This window comes from Giardia intestinalis, chromosome 1 (genome assembly GCF_000002435.2).
Source record: "Giardia intestinalis strain WB C6 chromosome 1, whole genome shotgun sequence".
Taxonomy (NCBI): Eukaryota; Fornicata; order Diplomonadida; family Hexamitidae; genus Giardia; species Giardia duodenalis.
Genome location: NC_051856.1, coordinates 562,441 through 582,859, shown reverse-complemented (window position 1 = coordinate 582,859; position 20,419 = coordinate 562,441). Strand labels below are relative to the sequence as shown.

Here is a 20,419-nt window from a genome sequence, read left to right as displayed (position 1 = left end):
AAGGCTAAGTTCTTCCACGATAGTCCCTAAATCGTCCTGCGTAGTAGGAGGACGACGCCGCCATCATCTTTTTCGGAAGAGGCCTAAATTCATTTTCTCTACTGCTATCATCGACACGTGCCCTTCGTCCAATAATGCTGTTCTGCTTTTCAAGTACTGCAGTGGCTTCTTCAAATGTCATAAACCTTCCTTCATTGGGCGGGATGTCGCAATATTCATTGCTTGGCTTGATAGCCTCACGCACTGGGCGGCTGCTTTGTGCAAACGGCCTTGTGGCAGGCTTTGCACGCGGGGATTTCTCTGTAAGAATTGCAGTTTCTGTGGTCGGAGATTTGTCTATTCGCCTTGTGCCAATGGAGCTAATCGCGGCTAAAGGCTTATTTGGCGAGCATGTTCCGCGAGATGCTCGGTTGTGAATACCAGCTGGAGGCGACGACGATTTGGGAATAGGTGGAGGGCTGTATGATCTATCTCTGCTATCGACACTGGTGAGATGTATAACATTGATCTGCTGTTCATATTGTCCGCGAGGAGTTTGGTCTCTGCACGTTGCGCTATCTGGAGTCTTAACCTCGGTGCTACGCTGATGAGTTGATACAGAGTCTTTTATGAGCCCGGTAGAGCCATTAGGCAGGGAATTGTGAAGGATGTGGGCAAGCTCCTGCGCTGTCGTGCAAACTAAGGGAGCATGCGACTCTGTGGAAGTTACCAAATCGCTTCTATCTGTCAGTTCTTTGCTACTAGATTGTGCTTTAGCTGGACAGCTATCGTCGATATCACACATTTCAGACCTTCCCGACAGTGCCTCACTGTCAGACTCCAGCGGGGGCAATAGTTCAACAGGGGGCTCCAGCTCTTCTGGCAGACACTCCGCAAATGCTATTACATCAGCAGATTCGAAAGTCTCACTCTCACCAGAGCTCGGTGCCACGTCTGTTTGTCCCCCTAGAACCTCTGCTTCGTTGTTTGCTAGATAGGAAGTCACATCCACATTTTCATCAAACTGCCCAGTATCCAGGTTGTCGTCGCCAGTATGGACATTGTTATCCTCCTCGTCATCCAGCGACGTAGACATTATTCCGTTGTAAATGCTGTTAAGGTCTGTTTCAGTGAAACTAAACTGGGATCCCCTCTGCAAAGTTAGCATTTGCTTGAGGGCGCCAAGAACTATGTTTTGCTTAAGAGAAAAGTTGGCGTTGACGTTCCAATCCTGTGAAGTTGCAAAGACAGGCTCCTTTTCAGCGTACTCCATAAGAGATTCTAGCGAGACGCCTGCATAGGTAGAGATTCCAAGAGAAAGAAGTCGGCGCGAGAAGGGGAGTAGACCCTTGAAGTAGCAGTTTCCCCCTATGCGATCCAACCAAAGGAAGGCAGAGGAAACAGAAGCCAGTTTCTGGTGTTCCAGCAAAAGTCTCCGCAAAGAAGTGTGATTGTCAGCGAGAGTCCTAAGCTGTGCGTATGTCATAACACGTGTTGGAGGTACACTAGACGATTCACGGAACTCAAGATAGCGTGACCATTCGGAGTCGTATTCCCTTTGCGTAACATTCGCAGCCAGCCTGATAAATGCTCTAAGGATGCCGAGAAGGTGTACAATAAATGGCGATCGGAATCTATAGGGCAAAAACTTCGTGGGCAACGGCTCATCGATTGAAAACGTTTCCATCTCAGACACAGGCCTTATAGTTATACAATCGGAAGCATCGTCAATAGACACAAGCTCAAGCTCTTCAAAAATTCCAGATTGCTTAAGCGCCTGTTCAATAAGTTCAGAGTCCGAGCTGAACAAATAGAAGGCAGCAACGATAAAAAGACGGGAGCAGAGAAAAAGGACAACGGTTGTCGTAGGGAACACACGCATAACCTTGCACAATACAGAGTACAATTCTGACTGTGCAACTGTTTGTACAATCAGCTCGATGGACACGCTGCACAACCGGCCTGCGTCTCCGTAGCGAAGCTTGTTAAAGAACTCACTTGGTTCGACATCCCATCCAAGTGAGCGTAGAGACGAAGGCAGAGTGCTACATGAGCTAATTTCAGTCGCAGCGGAAATCACTGAAAGAAGAGTCGCCGAGGAACAACCGTATGTATTCGATATTAGAACGCTATCGATATGATCATTTATGCAGCCGGTTAGTTCGATAAATCTAACAACTGTTTTGAGCATCAATAGAGCCACCACTGAGAATGTACCGCTTGACGATTCGGCGGACTCCTCCAGTTTGCTCACTGTTGCAGTGCAAAGTGCAGGCAAGAGTCTTGTAATGAAGAGAGTCCAGCTATCTGCGTGAGTGTATCCTTTATTTTTCAGGAACTCTAAAGTAATGATTGTCTTACCCTCTAGCGTCGGGTCCTCGGGGTTATTTAGAGAAATCGTGACGGCGTCAAGAATAATTGTGCGCAACATATATACTAGCATGTCGGCAACCGATGATGTAAGACATAAAGATGGATTAGTTATAGGTGATAAAGTGGGAAGTCTTGATAAAAGCTCTGCTGGCAAGTCAGCAGGCAAGGAATTTCCTGTTAATAAGAGAAAAAGACTAAAAAGGCGCGGAAACTCTTGAACGATAGTATTGCACCAAGGAACTTGGGAGTTTAAAGACTGAACAAGAATACTAGTTATAGAATCACAGCTGGTGTTGGTAGACACGAAAAGATGATCGATATAAGTACTGAAAACACCCCTCTGGGAAAGAAAAGCTGCGAGTTTGTCAAGAAGGGGTGCTGGTTTATCCTTTGGATTTGTCACCAGGCGCACAAACGAAGATCCTGCTCTATTCAACAACAAAAGCTGCACCCATACGTCTATTAGAAGCACTGGCGACGAGTCACTATCTTTGGTTTCATCAGTATCAAAGAGAGGCTGCTCTAACGCATCAACGAAAATAGGGAGGTTATCGACTGAAAGTGTGCAAATGTTCAAAAGCGCATCAAAGGCTTTTGTGACTTCGATCTTGCAATCACTGTTCGACTCGTCATCGCTGGCAGGGTTCACAACGATGTCCTTAAGGGGATGGACGCGGTCGGCAAAAAAACCATAGACAACGGCTACAGCTTGGAAGGGGATGCGCAGAATAGAAGGCGTCGACATAATATGGGTAAGGACTGGTGTGACTCGCTCAGCTGTGCGTATTAAGTCGATAGCTCTATAGACGTCGTCCAGGGTAACGGGGTAACACTGGCCCCGGATTGCCGTGTCAGTGGCTAGATCATGTGACGTGACATGTATAGGAGATGCAGGCTGGGGGTTTATGATCGAGTCAGTCATTATCGATCCCTCCTTAGTGTCAGTGCACAGACTAGAGTTCAACGGAGTAGCCGTGCGGTTGAAGATTAGCTGCATGATCTCTATAAGGATGTGCTCCTTAACAAGGTAGTCCAAGAGTTTCTGGTGCTTAACCATGCAAAGCCCAAGCGTCGACTTGTTTCTCACCACCCGCAGGAGGTTTCCCTCGGAGATAATGAGGTCCATGCCTTTGTAGCCACAGTCATCATCAGACGAGTCTTCACAGTTCCCTGGGGGCGCAGATTGTTGGGAGGCTACTCGAAACAAGTACTCCATTTTTGATTTTCAGATTATACTCTGTCTGGACACGAGACAGTCTCCAATATACTAGCAGAGCAAATAGTAGGTACTGGTGGCCCTGCTCCTTTTGAATATTAAACAATGCCAAATTCTGGTACCTATCCACTGTTTGGATCTGTCGCCCGCTCAGCAAGTCACAGCAAAGTCCTTAAAGGAGGCACTGGCTCGGTTATGCGACCCTCTAGGTCGTTTTCATCATCAGGAACCGTCGGACGTTCTGGTGACACTTCTCATTCGGCGGGCTTTAACCGCCATTCAGGGTCTCAGACGCTAGCTACGGAGCCCGTTTCAGGAGAGCCTAAACAGACCACTGGGTCAGTTCGCATCCATAGGCCGATGTCGGCTGGAATCAACTTAAAGGTGAGCGATCTTTTGACCGGCGCGTTTAATAGTACTACAACCGCCCAGCCACTTCAGCCCTCATCACAACAACCCGAGGACGTACAGTCCGGGTCCAACTCAGCGCAGTTGCTTTCGACGCATTCAGCTTTAGAGAAAAAGTTCCACCAGCTGGAGCAGCTCCACTCCCAACTGCAGACCATCAATGACGATATTATCATGGGAATTCGGAACTCTGATGCACGTGCTTCTGAATATCCTGAGCCTGCTGGATGCACAGGCCCTCAAGACCCACCTGGGACCACCGTTCAGATTTCCCACATCTATGACGTCTTGTCTACTATCAAGACCACCAATGACGCCATCAAGACGGATTTTCAGCGTGAACTTGAGGCCTTGTCCCAGCAGCTTCAAACCTCTTTAGCAGAAAATGGCGAGTTACTCAGAGAAAACCTAATGTTGAAAGACATCATCAGCCAGAAAGAGCTCCACATCTCCGACCTGACGCACTTTGCAAAGACAAAGGAGAAGGAGGTCGATCGTCTGTCCGAGCTTCTCGCTACTGCTGAACGGATCAATAGCGCTAAGAATATAGAGCTTAGGAGCTATCTCGACGAGTGCGCGACGGTTAGCAAGCACAACGAGTCTGTAATTGCTGAGCGGAGCAATGAGCTTCAGATCCTTCGCAGCACCAACGAGCAGCTGTCGCTGACTTTGTCAGTTGCGCAGCAGGAGTTTGAGAACACTAAGGCAGAACTCTCAAAAGTTCAAGCTAGCGAAGCCGCACTTCACACGGAACGGGACGAGCTCGAGAGGAGACTCAAGAAAGTAAAGGCTAACGCAGAGAAGTTCATAACTCAGCGTGATGCAGAAATCGCTCGCCTCAAGGATGAGCTGCAGAAGCTCGAGCAAGAGAAGAAATCGGTGAGGCAAGATCTTCGTCTGGCCACAGATGCCCTCGGCTCGTATAAGGCAGAGGCCACTGAGCTGCAAGTATTGGTTGCACACTTAGGGGTTTCTGTCTCCTCTATTTTATCCTCACAACAGGAAGAAACTATTCCATTGGCTTCCGGTATTGACGCTTCTGTTCAGTCGAGCTGTCCAGCGTTGTGCGAATTGGTTAAGGCCGTCATCGAGAAAAAGGATGTAGAAATTAGAGAGTTGCAGGAGAATCTGGCTAAGTATGGAGGCACCGACCCAACTAGCTCTAGTGTGGTAGGCACCTCTTCGAATGTCCCGCCTCACATATCAGTGCAACGCGATGAGCCTTTGGAACCACAGGAAAGACTCAGCTACAATCCTCCATCTGTCGTTGACAAGGAAGTGCTTACAGAATACTCTTGCAAGGACGCCAGCACTCTTTGCCCCATCAACTCGGAAAACTTACCACAAGGATGTGCAGCATCCATTCCAACGTCTCTTCGCGACCTCCCCGATGGACCCCTAGCACAAGAAATTCGTCACGAGATCCAAGGGCTTCAGGCGAGCATTGCTACACGCGAGGCACAGATTGCGACTCTTCTAGAAGAGCGCGATAGGATGCAAGCCTCCGCTGAGTCTGCTGCCAAAGACATTTCGTCCCTTACCCAGAAAGTAGACGCTCTTCGGCATGAGCTGGCCAGATCTGAGCAGACAATTATCGAGCTGCGGCAGACAGATAAGACAGTCGAGCTTGCTGTTCTGCAGGCTAAGTATGATGTGCTCAACGATATTAAGCTAGACCCGACTGTACTTCTGAATAAGTATATGGAAGGGGAAAAGAAGACCGAGGAGCTACGAGGAAAGATCTACGAGGCACTAAGTCGAGAGACAGAACTTCAGAAGGAAAAGAGCGAACTACAGGCATCGCTCAGTGTGGCAAGAGCCGAGTATGACATTCTTGTACGAAAGCTAGCTGATTTGGAGCATGTGCTTGGAGCAGCAAAAGCTTCTGCCGCTTCTGCCTCTGACATTCACTCTAGACTTGTCGCTACAGAGGCTGAGCTTGCAAAAGCTAATTCCACGATCTCTGCTCACGAAAAAACCATTGAAACGCTGACGTTGGCATGCAAGGACCTGGAAGTCAAATTGGCGAATGCTGAAGATGCTCTCACAGAAAACATAGAGAGCCTGAATGCTACTCTGCGGTCGCAGAAGCAACAACACAGTCAACAGATAGAAGAGAAGGACCACGAGATCGCAAAGTGCAAGGAGAGAATCATTCAGCTAACGACTTCTGGTTCGATGGAGAAGCTGTCATCATCTACGGGGAATGCAGACAATTTACTGCACACGGAATCAGCTCTGAACGCTGCAACACTAACAGAGGAAAACCTAAGGCAACAGCTGCACACGCTAAGAGAAACCATGGCTGCGGAGCTTTCCGACAAGATATCTGAAATAGGGACCCTCAAGAAGAAGCTGGAGGAGGCCACCACCAAGCAAGCAGAGCTTTCGGCGCAGCTAGAGGCCAGAAATGCTGATTCTTTAGCAGCAAAGAAAGCTTCTCAGGAAAATGAGGCCTTAGAGATAAAGCTGCGGGCGCTTGAGACGGAGCTGAAAGCACGTCCAACGTTTGAATATGTCTCGGACCTTAAGCACAAGCTCGATACCGCTTCATCTGCTGCAGACATGCTCAAAACAGAAGTATCTGCATGCAAGCAAGAACGTTCAAAGCTAGATGCACTGCTTCAAGAAAAGACAAACTCATGTGCGTCGCTACAAAACTTTGCGAACTCTCTCAAAGAAGAGCTTCGTAGCACGGAACATGCTCGCGCACTAAGCGAAAAAGCGCTCAACGCGGAGATCGAATCGCTGAAGATTGCCATCGAAGAAAAAACCGTGCTTCTTGCACAGTTAACTTCCAAGTTATCTACATACGAAGATGAGAAGAGCAGACTCCAGGTTCTACTGGACGAAAAAACCAAAGAGGTTGGCCAGTCAGCACATAAATTGTGCGAGCTAGAGGCTCTTTTGGAAGAACGGCGCTCAACAGACCAATCACAGACAACTAAGCTTGCCATGCTTTCAGATCAATTGGCGCATATGGACGAGGAAAAGAGGAGCTTGGTAGGGATTCTGACTGCGACACACAAGGAAGTGCAACTTAAAGCGCTCGAGGAAAGGGCTACACACGAGCATGCTACTGCTATCAAGGAGCGGCTTCACGAGGCAAACCAGGAAATCACTGCTCTTCAGGACCAGCTCAGAATTGCAGAGCATAAGCTTTCCCACAAGAATCTGGCTGAATCAGCAGAAGTATTGAAACTCCGCGACGAAATTGCTCTTCTGACGCACAAGCACAGACAGGAACTCGAGGAGCGCGAGAACCACTGGCGGATGCAGCTTCTATCACAGAGGGAGCAATTTGGCAACGCAACCACCGCCTCTCTCCAACAAGAATTAGATGCAGCGACAAAGACCCTAGACCGAGTCATCCTAACGAAGAACGCAGAGATACAGGCTCTGAAGAGACAGTTAGATACTGCAAGGGACACATCAGAAAGGGCTGATTCTTTGTCTGAGCGCGAGGTTTACGAGGGTACCATTAAAGATCTCCGCCAACAGATCGAGCAGCTGAAGCAGCAGTCCCACAAGAAAGACCTTGTGAGCAGAACACGATCAGACAGAGGGCGTAACTATGCAGACGTGTTGGAAAAAAGCATAAGCCCGCAGTTTACCGCATCAGCACGTTCTCAGAGGCCAGGACTGGCCACGCCAGAGACATTTGCGACCGGAATCAAGAACATTGATGACCAAATAGCCTTTAAGTCTGAATTAACTCCGAGTAGCGTGCAAGAAATAGAGATCCCAACACAGAGCGCATCTTCGAATGAAAAAGTGGGGGCAGACAATCAGCGTCTGACGGTACAAGAGCTTCTTGATCGGTCGCGCGAGCTGAATGCGCAAGTCGGGACCCTCAACATCGATATGAATTACTTTCACGAAAAGCTGGACAGGTCACTCGACCTTACAACAAGCACGGCACTCCGCCCACCGGGTATCCATACCTCGATGCTACAGACGAGGGATCTTCAGGAGTCAGACCTCAATGCTTCGGTTCATAACGAGGGACAAAGGCCTGTCCATCCGAATGGGGCATTTGCATGAGCTAGTACCGCCTCCGTAGAACACCCGTTTCCACCTTCAGCTTCTTCTCAGGGGGTACACAGGGGTCTCCGTTCAGAACCCCTACGGCCAAAGGGGCAATTATTTGCTCCACCTGGACAAATCCGTGCACGGCCGCTGTGACTGCCGTTATGTCATAGCCATAGTAATCCTCTATGGGCGCAATACCGGCTGGGTGATATCTAAGGTAAGGCGTGAGGTTATAAACTATTCCCTTGTGGCTGACCCAGCAGTCATTGACGTCCCTGTGCCGAAGCACTTCTTCGGGCGTGATGGGGTTCGCGGCGAGCTCTTGTTTTGTGGGTATCTTCGCACTGCTGTACAGGTCGAGAAACTCCTGCGTCGCTCGGTGGACTCTGCCATGCGATGCCATTTTTTGGTCCGTGGTCGTGTAAACTGAGAGTCTGTTTTCCAAGCAACTGAGTAAATGTGGGCATTTGCAGAGTTGGTGGGGGCTCTCCGACTTCTAAACGGCTGCTGCGTCAGAGATCTAGAAGGCATTTTCGCGTGGATCGATGAACATAGCTTTGAGAAGGCGCAAGAACAGAGGGACTTCTTCAAGATGCAAGCTGAGGCTGCAGGGAGAAAGCTCGAAGAGGCCACTGCTCTCAACACCTCTCTCACAAAGGAGATGGAACAGCTTGTGTGTCGCTATGAGGCGCAGGCTCGACAGAAAGAGAATCAGGCGAGCAAGATGCTTGACGAGTACAAGAAGCTGTTCAGAGACATCGCAGGCAAAGCTTCAAGGTACGTAAAATCTGAGGAGCATGCTCTGCTGGGCCAAGAGGCAGTCTCAGATCATGAACTTCTTTCGACACAGATACAGATAGGCAGTAGAGCAATTGACACTTTGGATCCTGGACTGCCGATAAATGATGAACTACTTGAATTCACGAGTCACACCGCTTCCAACTTGGTTGATCTTCTATTACGTTTAGTAGAGGCAGAAGGCAGACGTCACCCCTTGTCGGAGTCGGCAGAAGCTGAGATGATCAAGTACAGCGGTCCGGAGTCAGTAAGACTTGATGCCCTGGAAGCGCAGCAAGCTGCATTGTACAGACAGATCAATAGGCAAGATGAACGATTGGAAAGGTTTGATGCACAGAACCATCCCGTTCCCATGTCGATGCTCGACGAGTTGGCTAGGGATGCTTCAGAGCTAAAGGGAAAGTCAGCTGAGCAGACACAACACATCGCTGAACTATTGGGTATTCAGTATGAGTCGATTATACCAGTTGGTTACAGTCGCGAGCGCCCTCAATCTTCTCACAATAATCCCTCAGACTGTCTAAAGGAAATAGTGGACTCTCTTATGTTTTCAACAGCGTGCATATGTAACTTGCATGCAGTGGTTGGCTATGGGATTGATTCATATGCGATTATAGACACAGTAAAGGCGGAGTCCGATAGGAAGCGAAGAGTGTCCAGAAAAAGGAAAAGGATGGCAGGGACTGTCAGTGCAAGAGACATGATATCTTCTGCGCTTGATGCCTCTGATCTTGGAGCTAAGAGCAATGTTGCAACAACACAAGAGGTTCCGTTGGGCGACTTGACGCCTAGTGGACAGCGAACATATACGGTTCGGGCGCAGCTAATGCAACTGTGAAATTCTTTGATGCATGGATGAGTGGGGACCAGGTATGTAGTTGACTGACGCTTTGCAAGTAGTCATAGAATATGCTCCAGTGCACGCGCAACGTAATATTTAATCAGCGAGATTATCGCATACGCTTGCCTGGCCATAAAGGCGAGCATGTGCTTGTCGGCTCGCCACGCAATCAGAAATTCGAGCTTGCCATGCTCTACGTCCACTGTCCATGAGTGTATGGAGTGTAAAGGATGAAGCGCAAGTTTGTTGTGTGTTTCACGATCATATATATGTAGAGCCTTAGAATCTACCGCTAGAAAAACAGAGACAGGGTCGTTGGGAGAGAGATATGTAGCCTCAAAGAATTCCATCCTAGTGAGATCGACGCTATCGATGAATTCTACGAAAAGTCTGTGAGTCTGCACTGTGGGATGTCCCCTGGCCTTGGCCCGAGAGAGAACCAGAACATCCCAATCTTTGGCTGTGCGCTTGCTTCGTATGCACGGATGGATGTAGCGTTCTATATTTTGTGCCACAACTCCCGGTGACAGTGGATCCTTGTCTAGTAAAAGACGCAAAGATGCAAATTCAACGACATTATCTTCTGACGGGGGTATAGGCAGACGCATGTAGTCCTCGATACCCTGGGCCACGGCAAGAAAACTATAGGGAGAGTTTTCAGTGACACTTGGGTTTGTCGTGTGCTGGGGTAGCCTCCGAAGTAAGAAGGGAGAAAGCCCGTCTGGGATATTGACTTGTTGAAGGTATAGTTCCAGAGGACGGTCGCTGGTCTGAAGAATGCGCGCGCCTGTCTCTTCTCGGAGGAATAGAGATAGGTCTTGAGTATGGTCCTCCAGCCCCATTGCTTTGCATAGTGCTTTAATGGCCTCGATCGTTGTGGCTCCCAGAGTAAGGGAGACCTCTGTTTCTGCTCCTCCCGGAGCTTGTGCTCGTAAAGTGTGGGCAAAGCGTGCAAGATCCATTGAATCAATCAACTCTTTTAAAGTTCATTGCCCCCGCTATGTTAACGACAATCCTCCGGTCATATCTACAGGTGTGTGAGTATCTTTGGGGCTGCAATGTCCGTCGTACTGCCTGGACGCAATGCTGAACCAGAGAGAGCTGCCATATGAATGTGCGTATATTGAGCTTAACAGAGTTAGGTTCGGCGCTATCGAGTTGTAACACGGTCTAGAACTACTCTATTCATAACTATGAATGCATTTCAGACAGAGCGAGGACCTATAGGTGCTATTCTCTGTGAGGATATCTGACAAATACAACTGTGATTGCTTTGGAGAAGCTGCTTATGTTAGTACTCTGGCACTTCTTCACGAAGTGCTTTGTTGACCTGCCATTAGGACGATGACTGTTCTTTGAAGCCTCTAACATGGGCCCTACGAACGTGCGTTCTTGTAGTTTCATCTCTTTATCTGGAGGCTACGTTCTCTAATGTCACGCTCTTATGGTGGCGGTAGGTCTTTGCAATCTATGGATTGAGTTACGATAAAACTTGTAATCTGTGTTTGAACTCGGAAAGCCACCGACATGTTAGAATAAGTTTAGACCATATTTACTGAATTGCTCCTTTTGCAATCAGGAGCTGCACTAGCTAAGGCTTTGCTTAACTTCTTTAGCACCTCGTAGTACAGCTGTTCAGCCCATTTGAGTTGGCACACCCTTCTGCTCAAGGTTGCAGAGGCCTACAGATTAGAATGCAGTGCTAACTGCCCCCTCAGCGTGGGCGTCTGATGGTATTTATGACACTGTATTCTATGACTCTCTAGAATTATCTGTGACACTTAGGCATATATATTTTGGTAATTCTGGCTTTTTGGCAGAGGGTTACGGAACTTAACCCTCGGGGATACCCTTTTACGGCATATTTAAGGGTTCGTTCTATCTTCCACGGACTATTGAAACGTTGATCATAAGATCAGAGGAAAGCCACTATAAGGTGTCCTCGAGCTATCAGTCACAGCATGGAATAGGTAGCCCTTAAAGGTTACCATGCAATTCAGTGCCCTTTGAAAATCAGCACTAAGGCCTACTATATCAGCGATACTTAGAAGTATAGATAAGGCGCGCACACCCATGCAGATTGTGTATGTATAGCAGCGTGCATTGTGAGTTCATAGTGAAGCTATGATATGGGGCAGAACCCCGCTTAGACGATAAAGTCATTCGCGGTGCTTTACTTGGCACATTTACTCCGGTTCTGAGAAGCGTTATGAAAACACGGAGTCAGTGATGTGAACAAAGAGCGTGCAATGAACTGGGAATCATCGAGGTTAATAGAATGGCGCGAAGCGAGTGTTATCTACCGCCCTGTTAGGCTACAGGTGTCGGTGTTCCTGGTTGTCAGTAGAGCTGCACAGATCCTACGATTCCAAGAGCTGACCCCTCCCGAGAGCATTAGCAAGCGCTTATAGTGACGCGGAGTAGAGGCTGACCAATGCAAGTCGACGCACACTGTGCGACATAGAGGGGAGCGCCAAGCCGTAGCAGTAGGACTTTTACTGCGTGGTTTGCTGGCTCGCAACGCAGGAGATAACGTGTCTGTATCGACCAGTTTATCTGTTCAAGATTGGGGACAGCTTAGACAGAGGTTGCAGACAGGAACTGGTTAGCTTGCTTGTCAGAAACTGGAGGCCTGATTTCTCCGCGTCCTACATGTGGGTTCAAAGAATGGTGGATCCGGAGACAGACACGCAAATGATAAAAAATGGCAACTCATTACAACCTCCCCGGGCGTCTGCTCCCACCTTTTGCAAGCATTTGTATGCTAGAGGAGCTTTAGTGCAGAGAATTCTGATGACGCAGGCAGCTTCTCGGTGGTTAGCATCCACGTAGAGAGTCCCGTCTCTTGAGACCTGCAGATTCAGTACGCGCTTAGGAGTTACGGGTATGGATACTCTAAGACAGACGTGTCTATGGATGCAGCTGGGTACCAGTACTTGTCCCTGCATTAACCGTTGCCATGATTGGGTTGTGCAGCGTGTCCTGTCCGCTGACCCGAGATAGCACGTTTGGACAATGCCGCTTTCTATGCGGGCCTGGAAGAATTAAGCTTTTTGAAGTGTTGCCAGTCAACCCATCGCACAATGAGAGGCTGTACCAATAGCCTAGCGAAGCATCAGAAACAAGCCGTGCACGTTCCAGACCGGAGTGCCCAGCAAGCCAGTCTGTTGCTAGCATACACCTCCTACAGGCTTCTCGGTTGCCACAATCTCCTTTCGGAATCCTGCAAAGAACCGTTTCTGGGCTTATCCCGGATGCCGGGCTTTGAGTATGACCCGCGCAGGACCAGCAGCAGGCATAAAGCGTAGAGAATACCCAGGATGCCAGCTAATTCCACAGAGTAAGGGAGGTAGGCACAAAGGACAGCGCTGTTGTCTATTTCTGAAGTGTCTGTTCCCGCTGCACAGAGGGGTCGCAGAGTCTGTATTCGGCGGAGAAAGGGGCTACGCAAGGGACGCGTCTAACGCTTGACGAAGTCATATTTCTCAACCAGAGACACATAAAAGGGTTTCCTTAGACTAGTCATCGTAGATACAACAACCAGATTCTTAGGCTTGGGTGCTTGAGATTATTAAGAAGATTCTTACCCGTATAAGTGAGCTGAGAAGGATTTTAATGTTGCTTGCAATTTTCTACTTTGTGATAAGCACTCTTACAGCAAAGTGTACTACGCAGACACAAACTTGTGAAGCTGAGAAGTGCGAAATGGTTGGTGAAACAGAAATCTGTACACGGTGTCAAACAGGAAAAGTTCCAATTGATGGAAAGTGCGTAGATGCTACTGCTAATGCAAACTGCAAAAACGCTAGCGGTGATGGTGATGCAAACCAAGTCTGCGGAAAATGCATAGGAGCTAACTTTTTCATGTATAAGGGCGGATGCTATGATAAAGAGAAGGTACCGGGAAATACTCTGTGCACAACTGTGTCACCAGATGGAGTATGCTCAGTAGCTGCGAATGAATACTTTGTTCCACCAAATGCGGATGCTACTCATGATTCAGTCGTATCATGTTCTGAGGAAACCCCAATACATCTTGCTAATAACAAGCAGTACATAGGCGTAGCGGGATGTGCTACTTGCAGTGCTCCTAAGGCTCCTGGTGAAGACAACACCCCAAAGGCTGCTACGTGTACTAAGTGTGCAGCAGGATTTCTACATACTCCATCTGAAGGACTGAGTTCATGCGAAGAAACATGCCCAGAGGGATACTTCGGGCACACAGCTACTGCTGAAAGCAAGAAGACTTGCAAATCATGCACAGGCGGATCTAGCGAAGCACCGAATGTAAAGGGTATTGGAGACTGTCTGAAGTGCATGTACAATGAGGCTAGCGGCAATACCCTTACGTGCGAAAAATGCAGTGCACAAAAGAAGCCAAGTCTAGATAAAACAAGTTGTAATGATTGTACAGGTCAAAACTGCGCTTTCTGTAGTTCTAGTGGGGGAGACTGTGAGGGATGTGACTCTGGTTTCATCTTGGATGGACAAAACTGTGTTAAGAGCGACTGCAAGACTGAGAACTGCAAGGCGTGCACCAATCCGAAGGCAGCAAACGAGGTCTGCACAGAGTGCATCTCCACTCACCATCTCACGCCGACAAGTCAATGTGTGCAGTACTGTCAAGCACTTGGAAACTACTATGCTGGCACTAATGCTGACAACAAAAAGGCATGCAAGGAGTGCACTGTGGCTAACTGCAAAACTTGCAATGATCAGGGGCAGTGTCAAACATGCAACGACGGATTCTATAAAAACGGCGACGCATGCTCTCCGTGCCACGAAAGCTGCAAGACATGCAGCGCAGGCACTGCCAGCGACTGCACCGAGTGTCCCACTGGAAAAGCACTTAAGTATGGAAACGACGGTACTAAGGGCACGTGTGGAGAAGGCTGCACAACAGGCCAAGGCAGCGGTGCCTGCAAAACGTGTGGGCTCACTATCGATGGTGCTAGCTACTGCTCTGAGTGTGATACACAAAATGAATATCCTCAAAATGGGATCTGTACTTCAACGACCGCTCGTACTGTGGCTACTTGTAAGAATAGCAACGTTGCCAATGGCATATGTAGCTCATGTACCAATGGATTTCTTCGTATGAACGGAGGCTGCTATGAGACGACCAAGTTTCCGGGAAAGAGCGTCTGCGAAGGTGCAAACGCAGACGCAGACACGTGCAAAGCACCTGTTCCAGGTTACAAAGTAGAGGCAGGAAAGCTTGTGATGTGCTCTAAGGGCTGTGACACGTGCAGCGACGCAACTACTTGTACAAAATGTGGAGATGGATACACAAAAATTGAAAACAGCCAAACATGCACAAAGTGTGATTCCAGCTGTGAAACATGTACTGGAGCAGCTACAACATGTAAGGTGTGTGCTACAGGATACTACAAGACCGCATTGGGAGAAAGTACGTGCACATCCTGCGAAAATGATAGCAACGGAGTCATCGGTGTCAAGGGCTGCTTAAACTGCGCTCCTCCATCGTCTAGTACTGGCTCCGTTCTCTGCTACCTCATGAAAGGTGAGAATACTGGTGGAAGCGTCAACAAGAGCGGCCTTTCCACTGGCGCCATCGCGGGGATCTCCGTCGCAGCCGTCGTCGTCGTGGCCGGCCTTGTGGGCTTCCTCTGCTGGTGGTTCATCTGCCGTGGAAAGGCGTAGACTTAGGTAGTAAACGCGTCACTGTATATGGCTTATTACGCTGTGCTGCTGGGGCTATCTGAGAGCGGTCCAGAGATCATGCGAGTGGGCCCGCTCCTTCCTGGCCAGTCTAAGGACGAGGGTTGAGTATGGATAACATAATGAAAGAGTCCTCTTCAGTGACACATCCAGAATCTGGGCATTCCTCGCCGCTCCATGAGGATATGCTCTGTCTGGATGTCCATGCCGATCTGCCTTGGATTCAGGTCTTCTCGCAGACTCTCTGCTCTACCAGTGGCGCCTCTCCTTGGCCTGCCGTCTGGTGGGTGAAGCTCCAGTCGCCGTCTTTTTTAGATGCTCCCGTCTGACTCGGTGATTGCTGTCGGGCCCTCCGCTGGCTGGGCCCCTCGGTGTCCGGGCAGCTGTGGCCCGGGTCAGCGCTCCCACAGTCGCGGTCGCTTGGGTCCCAGCGGGTTCGGATGATGGGTGGGGCGGTGAGGCTGGTGGGGCTCTGGTGGGGGCTGAGGTTGGTGGTGTTCGTATGTGCCTCTGGGTTCGGTGGGTCATTGGGGTGATCCCCGCTCTGTTTGCCAAGGTGGTTGTGTCTGCTCTCCAGCCCTCGTTGCACTCCCGAGACACAGGCACCGACGATCGTGTCGTGTCCCCCTGACTGAGTGCCTCCCTTGGCCCCTGCATGCCTCAGGCAGTACTGCTGCTCTGTCTGGCTGGTGCGTGAGTGTCGAGGCAGGCCATCGCAGCCCCTCCTGCTACTCGCTGTTGCTCTGTGCGGGTCTGCTGAGCCCCTGGCATGCCCTGTCCGGTGCCTCGACGGGGAGTTCACCTGGGACCAGCAGGGGTGTGGATGAGCCTGTGGATGGGATGGGTTCTCTCATGCCTCTAGTGTGATGACTCAAAAGACTAACACGGTGGGGCATCGGTGACTGCACTGTCCCCGTGGTCAGCTGTGCTGCTCCTGGTGGGTCCTCGTTGTGAAGCGCTGTGTGTCGTCCGTAGGCAGGGGTGAGCCCCCTTGGTCTCAGGATGCTCTACCATCAGAGAGGAGCACGCTGAGGATCACCCAACATCACCTGCTGTGCCCTCGGGAGTTCCCGGTGTGGTCTACTAACCTTGACCCCTCCTCGTGGCTCTGATGACCCCTCGGGGAGAGTCGGCATCCTATGCCAGGGGAGGCGTGCACCCTCCTGCATGAGCTGAGTCACTCACTGCACTGCCCTCAAGGAGGTCTGCTATGAGAGGCAGTGGAATGATCGACAGCCCCTCAGAGTGGGTGGAGGGTGCTCGTGGTCGTCTCTGTGATCGGGCATCACTCTGATGGTCGGCTCCTGTGCCTTTGTGGTGCTCAGAGGTCACCTGTGCTCCATAGCCTGCTGGACAGCCGGGCCTCTTGTGGTGTCCGAAGGTCTCCTCACTCCTCTGGCTGCTGCCCCCTCAGGTCATCGTGAATGCAGTCGAGGCCAGCGAGTCTGGTGCCTGCCTGGGTGTCATGGGGGCTGGCAGCTGTCAGGGCTCTGCCACTGCTCACCTGCCTGGAGTGTGCCTCCCTTGGGCCTGCTCTGCTGTGCTGCGTGAGTCCTCTGGCTTCCTATTAGGCCCTGGTTGTGAGGGTGACTCCACCTGGTCCTCTGATGCCCCTGTGGATGAGCATGGCAGCTGTCTGGCTGGGAATCTCTGGTGCCCGTGTCTGTTGCTGCCTCTCGGGTGCTCGGGTGGTTGCCTGGGGCTCTCGTATGGGGCACAGTCAGCGTGTCCCGAGCAGACTCCGGTCCTCTCTGGGTCTACACAGTCTGTTCGTGTGTGGACGGTCCTCCTGCACTCAGGTCCGTCTGGTTCATTGTCACTCAGCTTCGAGAGTAGGCCAGTGCAGTCACCAGGGTCGCTGTCAGAGGGAGTCGTCTGCCACTACCATCGCTCGAGCAGGCCCTGCAGATCAGGCTGGCTGCTGTGCACCCTCAGCATCATGGCAGGGCTGCTTAACTCCCTTGGTCACCCTCTCTGTCCCAGCGTGCACGGCTCCTGAGGGTTGCCTGGGCGGAGGGCACTCACGAGTCCACAGAGGGATGGGTCACAGATAGACAGCCCCCAGTCACCACAGCTGCGATCACCCGACATGGCCCATCAGACCCAGGGGCACATACAACCACCCCCCGGTCCCCTCCAGCCTCACCGCCCCATACCCCGCCTCACCCATCATCCGAACCCGCTGGGACCCAAGCGACCGCGACTGTGGGAGCGCTGACCCGGGCCACAGCTGCCCGGACACCGAGGGGCCCAGCCAGCGGAGGGCCCGACAGCAATCACCGAGTCAGACGGGAGCATCTAAAAAAGACGGCGACTGGAGCTTCACCCACCAGACGGCAGGCCAAGGAGAGGCGCCACTGGTAGAGCAGAGAGTCTGCGAGAAGACCTGAATCCAAGGCAGATCGGCATGGACATCCAGACAGAGCATATCCTCATGGAGCGGCGAGGAATGCCCAGATTCTGGATGTGTCACTGAAGAGGACTCTTTCATTATGTTATCCATACTCAACCCTCGTCCTTAGACTGGCCAGGAAGGAGCGGGCCCACTCGCATGATCTCTGGACCGCTCTCAGATAGCCCCAGCAGCACAGCGTAATAAGCCATATACAGTGACGCGTTTACTACCTAAGTCTACGCCTTTCCACGGCAGATGAACCACCAGCAGAGGAAGCCCACAAGGCCGGCCACGACGACGACGGCTGCGACGGAGATCCCCGCGATGGCGCCAGTGGAAAGGCCGCTCTTGTTGACGCTTCCACCAGTATTCTCACCTTTCATGAGGTAGCAGAGAACGGAGCCAGTACTAGACGATGGAGGAGCGCAGTTTAAGCAGCCCTTGACACCGATGACTCCGTTGCTATCATTTTCGCAGGATGTGCACGTACTTTCTCCCAATGCGGTCTTGTAGTATCCTGTAGCACACACCTTACATGTTGTAGCTGCTCCAGTACATGTTTCACAGCTGGAATCACACTTTGTGCATGTTTGGCTGTTTTCAATTTTTGTGTATCCATCTCCACATTTTGTACAAGTAGTTGCGTCGCTGCACGTGTCACAGCCCTTAGAGCACATCACAAGCTTTCCTGCCTCTACTTTGTAACCTGGAACAGGTGCTTTGCACGTGTCTGCGTCTGCGTTTGCACCTTCGCAGACGCTCTTTCCCGGAAACTTGGTCGTCTCATAGCAGCCTCCGTTCATACGAAGAAATCCATTGGTACATGAGCTACATATGCCATTGGCAACGTTGCTATTCTTACAAGTAGCCACAGTACGAGCGGTCGTTGAAGTACAGATCCCATTTTGAGGATATTCATTTTGTGTATCACACTCAGAGCAGTAGCTAGCACCATCGATAGTGAGCCCACACGTTTTGCAGGCACCGCTGCCTTGGCCTGTTGTGCAGCCTTCTCCACACGTGCCCTTAGTACCGTCGTTTCCATACTTAAGTGCTTTTCCAGTGGGACACTCGGTGCAGTCGCTGGCAGTGCCTGCGCTGCATGTCTTGCAGCTTTCGTGGCACGGAGAGCATGCGTCGCCGTTTTTATAGAATCCGTCGTTGCATGTTTGACACTGCCCCTGATCATTGCAAGTTTTGCAGTTAGCCACAGTGCACTCCTTGCATGCCTTTTTGTTGTCAGCATTAGTGCCAGCATAGTAGTTTCCAAGTGCTTGACAGTACTGCACACATTGACTTGTCGGCGTGAGATGGTGAGTGGAGATGCACTCTGTGCAGACCTCGTTTGCTGCCTTCGGATTGGTGCACGCCTTGCAGTTCTCAGTCTTGCAGTCGCTCTTAACACAGTTTTGTCCATCCAAGATGAAACCAGAGTCACATCCCTCACAGTCTCCCCCACTAGAACTACAGAAAGCGCAGTTTTGACCTGTACAATCATTACAACTTGTTTTATCTAGACTTGGCTTCTTTTGTGCACTGCATTTTTCGCACGTAAGGGTATTGCCGCTAGCCTCATTGTACATGCACTTCAGACAGTCTCCAATACCCTTTACATTCGGTGCTTCGCTAGATCCGCCTGTGCATGATTTGCAAGTCTTCTTGCTTTCAGCAGTAGCTGTGTGCCCGAAGTATCCCTCTGGGCATGTTTCTTCGCATGAACTCAGTCCTTCAGATGGAGTATGTAGAAATCCTGCTGCACACTTAGTACACGTAGCAGCCTTTGGGGTGTTGTCTTCACCAGGAGCCTTAGGAGCACTGCAAGTAGCACATCCCGCTACGCCTATGTACTGCTTGTTATTAGCAAGATGTATTGGGGTTTCCTCAGAACATGATACGACTGAATCATGAGTAGCATCCGCATTTGGTGGAACAAAGTATTCATTCGCAGCTACTGAGCATACTCCATCTGGTGACACAGTTGTGCACAGAGTATTTCCCGGTACCTTCTCTTTATCATAGCATCCGCCCTTATACATGAAAAAGTTAGCTCCTATGCATTTTCCGCAGACTTGGTTTGCATCACCATCACCGCTAGCGTTTTTGCAGTTTGCATTAGCAGTAGCATCTACGCACTTTCCATCAATTGGAACTTTTCCTGTTTGACACCGTGTACAGATTTCTGTTTCACCAACCATTTCGCACTTCTCAGCTTCACAAGTTTGTGTCTGCGTAGTACACTTTGCTGTAAGAGTGCTTATCACAAAGTAGAAAATTGCAAGCAACATTAAAATCCTTCTCAGCTCACTTATACGGGTAAGAATCTTCTTAATAATCTCAAGCACCCAAGCCTAAGAATCTGGTTGTTGTATCTACGATGACTAGTCTAAGGAAACCCTTTTATGTGTCTCTGGTTGAGAAATATGACTTCGTCAAGCGTTAGACGCGTCCCTTGCGTAGCCCCTTTCTCCGCCGAATACAGACTCTGCGACCCCTCTGTGCAGCGGGAACAGACACTTCAGAAATAGACAACAGCGCTGTCCTTTGTGCCTACCTCCCTTACTCTGTGGAATTAGCTGGCATCCTGGGTATTCTCTACGCTTTATGCCTGCTGCTGGTCCTGCGCGGGTCATACTCAAAGCCCGGCATCCGGGATAAGCCCAGAAACGGTTCTTTGCAGGATTCCGAAAGGAGATTG

The 20,419-nt window shown here is 50.3% G+C and overlaps 7 protein-coding genes across 7 annotated transcripts; 3 read left to right on the top strand and 4 right to left on the bottom strand.

Annotated features, from left to right (window-relative positions):
- Window positions 1-4: 4 nt before the first annotated feature.
- On the bottom strand, window positions 5-3,568 carry GL50803_0014346 (uncharacterized protein; the record flags this gene model as incomplete). The annotated part of the gene is made up of 1 exon (XM_038045762.1): window positions 5-3,568. One exon carries the CDS (start codon window positions 3,566-3,568, stop codon window positions 5-7), a length of 3,564 nt encoding a protein of 1,187 aa, XP_037901581.1.
- A 105-nt stretch (window positions 3,569-3,673) lies between these two features.
- On the top strand, window positions 3,674-8,020 carry GL50803_0014345 (Chromosome segregation protein; the record flags this gene model as incomplete). Its single annotated transcript, XM_001703988.1, has 1 exon — window positions 3,674-8,020. The coding sequence occupies one exon, from the start codon at window positions 3,674-3,676 to the stop codon at window positions 8,018-8,020; it is 4,347 nt and encodes a 1,448-aa protein (XP_001704040.1).
- A 1-nt stretch (window position 8,021) lies between these two features.
- GL50803_0033870 (Ferrihemoglobin reductase) lies at window positions 8,022-8,411 on the bottom strand (the record flags this gene model as incomplete). Its single annotated transcript, XM_001703989.1, has 1 exon — window positions 8,022-8,411. One exon carries the CDS (start codon window positions 8,409-8,411, stop codon window positions 8,022-8,024), a length of 390 nt encoding a protein of 129 aa, XP_001704041.1.
- Window positions 8,412-8,465: 54 nt separating this feature from the next.
- Window positions 8,466-9,644, top strand: GL50803_0061606 (uncharacterized protein; the record flags this gene model as incomplete). Its single annotated transcript, XM_038046288.1, has 1 exon — window positions 8,466-9,644. One exon carries the CDS (start codon window positions 8,466-8,468, stop codon window positions 9,642-9,644), a length of 1,179 nt encoding a protein of 392 aa, XP_037901580.1.
- A 62-nt stretch (window positions 9,645-9,706) lies between these two features.
- On the bottom strand, window positions 9,707-10,609 carry GL50803_00115469 (uncharacterized protein; the record flags this gene model as incomplete). Its single annotated transcript, XM_001703991.1, has 1 exon — window positions 9,707-10,609. The coding sequence occupies one exon, from the start codon at window positions 10,607-10,609 to the stop codon at window positions 9,707-9,709; it is 903 nt and encodes a 300-aa protein (XP_001704043.1).
- A 2,653-nt stretch (window positions 10,610-13,262) lies between these two features.
- On the top strand, window positions 13,263-15,311 carry GL50803_00115797 (VSP with INR; the record flags this gene model as incomplete). The annotated part of the gene is made up of 1 exon (XM_001707773.1): window positions 13,263-15,311. The coding sequence occupies one exon, from the start codon at window positions 13,263-13,265 to the stop codon at window positions 15,309-15,311; it is 2,049 nt and encodes a 682-aa protein (XP_001707825.1).
- A 2,649-nt stretch (window positions 15,312-17,960) lies between these two features.
- Window positions 17,961-20,009, bottom strand: GL50803_00d115797 (VSP with INR; the record flags this gene model as incomplete). Its single annotated transcript, XM_038046449.1, has 1 exon — window positions 17,961-20,009. One exon carries the CDS (start codon window positions 20,007-20,009, stop codon window positions 17,961-17,963), a length of 2,049 nt encoding a protein of 682 aa, XP_037901664.1.
- Window positions 20,010-20,419: the final 410 nt, after the last annotated feature.